The sequence below is a fragment of the Neofelis nebulosa genome, chromosome 1 (genome assembly GCF_028018385.1).
Source record: "Neofelis nebulosa isolate mNeoNeb1 chromosome 1, mNeoNeb1.pri, whole genome shotgun sequence".
NCBI lineage: Eukaryota > Metazoa > Chordata > Mammalia > Carnivora > Felidae > Neofelis > Neofelis nebulosa.
Window position 1 is genome coordinate 153513602 of NC_080782.1, and position 6630 is coordinate 153520231.

At 36.0% G+C, this 6630-nt stretch overlaps 1 protein-coding gene across 1 annotated transcript; it reads right to left on the reverse strand.

The window, feature by feature from the left end:
• Positions 1 to 984: 984 nt before the first annotated feature.
• Positions 985 to 2357, reverse strand: LOC131484700 (olfactory receptor 2C3). The gene has a single exon (XM_058683252.1). The coding sequence runs from the start codon at positions 1963 to 1965 to the stop codon at positions 985 to 987; it is 981 nt and encodes a 326-aa protein (XP_058539235.1). The 5' UTR covers positions 1966 to 2357.
• Positions 2358 to 6630: the final 4273 nt, after the last annotated feature.

Consider the following 6630-nt stretch of genomic DNA (forward strand, 5'->3'; position numbering starts at 1 on the left):
ATATAATACTTTAAAAATTATTTTCCTTCATTTTTTCTTTTTCATTTTTTGGTACTAAATAAAATTTAAAAATGTTAATGCATTCCATTGCTCCCTTCGCGACTCATGGACTAACATTATCATGTGTCTCTGCCCTTTCTTGCTTCTCTTCCCCTACCTAAAAGCCCATAAAAGTTGTACAATATTTAGCCATTCACAAAGAAAGAAAAAGCATGTACCATTTTTACAGCTGTAACAACATCTTATACCAGCAGCAGAGTGAAAAGGACAGTCCCTGTGAATGTCCTAAAATATGATAGTAAAAGGAAGTTTTCCCAATGGTCAGACTAAAGGTAGTTCGACTAAATGGATAGAGAAAATGTGTGAAATGGACTCATTATGAATAACAAAAGACGTACCTCTCATCCAAATCACTCAAGTAATTCCAATGGTCCCAGAAGCTTTGTACCACCAGGCACAAAGACCAAATTCCTATATATTTCTTATTGTGTGGTTAGGGGTTATAGACAAAATGGTAAGCATGTCTATGGATAGATAGATCCAGAGTTAAATCTCAGCATAAAATCTTAGTAGTGTTGTAATTGCCTAACCTTTATGAAATTCATAATATTTAACTTGTGGATTTGTTACAAATATTAGGAAAAAATGTAAAACAGTTCACACAGATTAGTCATCTCCAAAGGCAATTACTAAAAGCAATTAAAAAATAACAATGAATATATATAACTATACAAGCAATTAACAATATGACAGTTAGCATATATATTACATATATATAACAACATAAACAACTAACAAAACAATAGGATTATTAACAAAAAATTAAAACAGAAAATACTTTCTCTTAGCCTGAAAATGATGTATGAACACATTCATATCAGATTGTCACCTACCTTGAACTCAAGAAATATTGGAATAGAAGCTACATCCCAAATATCCTGTGTCCCCAATCAATTTTGTTATCTTTAATTTTTTTCTTACTTCTCACAAGTTACTCACATCTCTAATATGCCCCAATGATCCTGCAAAGCCACAGCAATTCTCTGATGCAATGTGCCTGAGAGCCTTCTTCACATCTTTGTTTCTGAGTGTGTAAATCAGGGGGTTCAGCATCGGGGTGACAACAGTATAGAAGAGGGCTATGAACTTACCCTGTTCATGAGAGTTACTCTTGGCTGGCTGGAGATACATAAAGATGATGCTCCCATAAAATAGAGTCACAACTGCCACATGGGAAGAGCAGGTGTTGAAGGCCTTTCTCCGTCCTTCTGCTGACCTGATCTTCATTACAGCCCAGGCAATGTGGCCATATGAAACCAGGATGAGACCCAGAGGCAAGACAACAAAGATAAAGCTGGCCACATACATCTCCACCTCATTGAGGCTGGTATCCACACAAGCCAGTTGCATAATGAGGGGCATCTCACAGAAGAAGTGGTCAATGCGATTGTTTCCACACAGTGGCAGAAGCATAGTAAGTGTGGAGCCCACTATGCTTGTAGTCAGACCCCCAAGCCAGGAAGCAAAGGCCAAGCTGAGACAAAGCTGTGGATGCATGATGACAGTATAATGTAGTGGCCTACAAATGGCGACATAGCGATCATAGGACATGACTGCCAGGAGGACACATTCAGTGGCCCCCAGCCAGTGAGAGATGTAGAACTGGACCATACACCCTACAGAGCTTATGGTTTTCTGTGGTCCCCAGAGGTTGACCAGGAGTTGTGGGACAATGCTTGTGGTAAAGCTAATGTCCAGGAAGGAGAGATTGGCAAGGAAGAAATACATAGGAGTGTGGAGGTGCACATCTATGCAGGAAACCAGAATGATGATGCCATTGTCCAAGATAGACACCACATAAAACCCTAAGGCAATGATGAAGAGGATAGGTTCCAGTGAGGGTCGTGCAGAGAAGCCCAGGAGTACAAAGACTTCTGGAGAACTTGCATTGGCTATTCCCATCATCACATGCAGCCAGAAGTAAGACTAAAAGACCACCTGCAGTGAGTGGGGGGCACAGGATATGAGGTATAAAATGATTCTGTCAGCTAGCAAACTTTAGGCATAATTTTATATCCATTGTTCTTGAAACCATCTACTCAACTGCTCTGTGGATGATGTTACATCATCTTCCTGAAGGCTAGTTTGGAAAGACATGAAAATATGCATAACCTAGGGGAAAATGGACATTGATACAAAAATCTTTACCCTGGTTATTTTATTGAAGTATTGCTTACAGTAACAACATCTGGAGTCAACCTGTGTTTAGTGATCAGGTTTTTCTTGAGTACCAGATGGTATTTCATGTGATGAAACACCGCAGAGGCATTAAAATTGTTCCCTTGCCATTCCCTCTCTCAGTTAATGGCCAAATAAAATCCATCATGACATTTCTCTTTTTCCTAAATCCCACAATTAACACATTTTTGCTTTATCATAAAATTCAGGTTCTCATCATTTCTTGTAGCCTTACTGCTACACCCCTGGACTATGCTGCCATCATTTATCACCTGAATTATTGATCTAGTATCTAAACTTGCCTCCCTGCTTTTCTCATTAGTTCCCTTCAGGGCATTCTGAACACAGAGGCCAGAAGATTATGTTAAGATACAATGTGATCATATGTCTCCACTGCTTAACACCCTCATTTTCTTTGAGTAAGGCTTGCAGTGTCTTTCTCCCAAGACATCCATCCACAGACTTGCTTTATCACCCTCTTCAGGTTGTTTTTCAAAAGTCATCTTCCATTGAGGTAAATGTCTTATATTTTTTTAAGTTTTTATTTAAATTCCAATCAGTTAACCTATAGTGTAATATTAGTTTCAAGTGTACAAGATAGTGATTCAGCCCTTCCATACAATGAAGCAAAGGTGTAATTTAATACTGAAAACCCTTCCAGCTCCCTTCTCTTCCTTTATTGCTTTATTTTTATTTGTATTACTTATCACCATAGAACAAATATGCTATTCTAATTTATTATGTTTGTACCTGTCTAACTCAGCTAGAGTATAAATTCCATGGACTCATGACTCTGTTTATTTTGCTTCTGGGTCCCCAGTGCCTAGCTCAGTGTGTGGCTTATGAAAATCCCTTAATCAATAGTAATTGAATGAAAAATTGTGAAACAGGTCATTAGAATATGTTTATGGTCATGATGGAGGAAGTACCAGAATGATATAAAGACATAATTAAGGAATCTTCAGTGTAATCTCACAGCAGTGTTTTCAGGAAAGAACTATTGACCCAGATTAGTCCCTCTTCTTACACAGGTGGAAGAGAACAAACCATGACTTAGCAGGGAGAATGTGGGAAGTCAGAAATCCACATAGAGAAAAATGGACAATTCCAGTCTGCTTCAGATGTCCATGAAAAGTTCTGAGGTCCTTCTTTAAAAAAAAGCATTAATATTTTTCTTCCCTGTCTTTTACAAGGAAGAATAAATTCATTATAACTACAATCCATCCAGGTGTGAAGAACAGAACAGCTATAAACTCAATTGTCATCTCTTTTAAAATCCCAAGGGGTTTTAAAACTCTAAACTCATCTCTAAAACTGGAGGTTAACCAAGGAAAATAAACTTAAACACATATGTTCATTCACATATTTAAAAAAATACATACACAGTTTCCATCATGAATATATAAAAATGGGGCTCAGAGAGCTTCAGCCATTTGCAAAAATGTATGAGCAGAAGCTGTACCAATGTGGAGGACACTCAGCCAACATTAGGAGACAATTATCTGATTGTTATCTAGTAGATCAGTATAGAACTGATGCTCTGTAAAAGCATCTGGAAGATGGATTTGGACCCCCTTCAAACTGGGGAAACATTGAGAGTTGTGAGAATATAGATGGCTTCATAATATGGATATGAAAGAGAAGTGAATGAGGACAGATGTGTGCAACTGAACCATGATACAATAGAGTGATTATCCCTTACAGAAGTCATCTTGGGTGAGCATGGGGACATGCAAAAGTAAGGGGCAAAACAGAAAACTACATTGTTGCCTGTGGATATTAGCTTACCCTCTGTGGGGATGGGGAAAGCACACGGACTCACATATGAAGAAAATGTATGAACATCACCAGAGATGGTGGCCATAAGGTCAGTCACGACATAACAGTTCAGTAGAATTTTTGAGGAAGTAGAGACCTTTATGGTGACCTGATCTATTTCTAGAACTTTTCAATGATTTACCCAAAGTTCCATAGCTGCTCAGTGCTAGTACTGCAGCTACACCAGAGACTTTCAGATTCTTAGTACAAAAATAGCATTCCAAGTAGAGGAGAAGGTTTGTTCATTCACAGAGATTCACCAAAACTGTCACAATAAATAATAATTCTTGAAAATGTGATCCCTGCCCAAAGTCTTTGACATTATGACAAAGAAAGGTAGCATAGAGACAGTTATGAAAATGTTTTGAGTTCAAGTTTTGAGTGAATTATGCAGTCACAAACTCTACTCCTGGATGTAGATAACTTGCTAAAATACCAAAGACCTCAAGAAGAGCAAGTCAGATTATTGAAATAGATCAGTGTTCATCAATCTTAACTGGAATTGACAGAAACTCTGTGACACCGGTTCACCTTAAATACCATAAACAAACAAACAAACAAACAAACAAATACACAAAGCCAAGAATGTCACTTACTGATGGTGATCTAACAGCAGCATCTCCCTGTATGGAGATTGGAAATGTTGTATAATGGGGAGTATTTTACTTCAAAGATGGATAAAGTCCATAAATTCAGTGGATGTGGCATTAAAAAGTAGGAAAATAGCCATGGGATTTGAGAAGCCCTAAAATATTGTAAATCTCCAACTCATTGATGGCAGACATGTTAGATTCTATTTAAATGCATGTCTAAAAACACATTCTTGAGTTTTAAAATCAGAATAGGTTGAAATTAGAAGCACTTTTTTTTCCCTACGAAAACTGTTAGCAAAGAAATGAGGATGGCTCACAGTGTTTCCAGAATGGGATATACATGCCGACCCTCAAAGGACCAAGTGTGTCATAAAACCTGTATAATCATGAGACATTCATTTTATCCTCTGGAGCATTGAGGAGGGAGACAGAGGGTGATGTATATGTCAGGGGAGTGAAACTGGAAGGAAAGAAACTTTGGGGTTTTTTTTTTCCCTACTGAATAATTACAATTTCATTGTAATCAAAATAATTGATTACTTTTATGAATAAAACATTATTTTGTTTTTATACTGCCAAACATTGCTTATAAGAACATAAGAATGAACTCTCTCTACACAAAGATTTATCATGCAGTGGAGGAGAGAGTCTGAATATTTTCTTATTACTGTAATTTTAGTACATGCTGCTATAGATTTTTTTTAAATTTAATTGTATAATCATTTGTGTATACCACAGCAATGAGCTAACATCTTTTCTTTAAAAATGAGATTATTTTTTATTGTATTAAAATGCATACAACATATAAATTTACTGTCGTAACAATTTTTGAAATATACAAATCAGTGAAATTGAGTGCATTCACAAAATAGTGCAACTATCACCAACATCTAGTTCCAGAACTTTTTTGTCACCCCAGATGTTACTGTTCATTTGCTTTCTCTCTCTAGGCTCTGGCAACCACTAAACTGATTTCTGTCTTTAAGAATCTGCCTATATTGAATATTCCACATAAATGAAATCAGGTATTTTATGGCTTTTTGTGTTTGGATTCTTTCACTTAGCATAATGTTTTCAAGGTTTATCCACATTGTAGCATATATCAGTATTTCATTTGTTCTGATAGCTGAATGAATATGATCATTGTGTGACTTCACCATATTATATTTACCTATTCATCTACTGATGAACATTGGATATATTTGTTGATGGATATTTTGGCTGTTTCTACTTTTGGCTATTGTGAATAGAGCTTTTGTGAACATTTCTCTGCAAATTTTGTTTGAATGTCTTTTTTCAGTTATTTCAGGTGTGCAGCTAGGAGTGGAACACCTGGGTCATATGATAATTCTGTGTTTAACTTATTGGAGAACTACCAAACTTTTTACAGTGACTGCACCATTTACATTCCTACAAGCACTGCACTGTATGTTCCAATTTCTCCACATTTTTGCAAATACTTTTTATTTTCCACTTAAACATTTTTTTTAATAATCCTGTGGGTGTGAAATCAGATTCCATTGTGTTTTTTATTTCCATACCCTAAAGACTGATGATATTGTGCATCTATTTATGTACTTTTGGTGACTTTATCTTTTTTAGAACAGTTTTATTCAGATCCTTTGTCCACTTTTAACTGCATTACTTGTGTCTTTTTGTTGTTAAGAGTTATTTATATATTCTGCTTATGTCAGATACATGATATGCAAATATTTTCTTCTGTGTTGCCGCTTTTTTTCCCCACTCTTTTTGTAGTGTGTTTTGATAATTTTTTTTCCTATGAAGTTCAATTGTCTATTTTTGCTTTTGCTTCTTATGTTTAGGGTGTCATATTTAGGAAACCATTGCCAAATCAAGTCATGAAGTGGTTCTTCTGTATTTTCTTCCAAGAATTTTATAATTTTAGCTCTTATAATTAGGTCATTTATCCTTATTTATTTACTTACTTACTTATTTATTATTCATGTTTAAATATGGCATA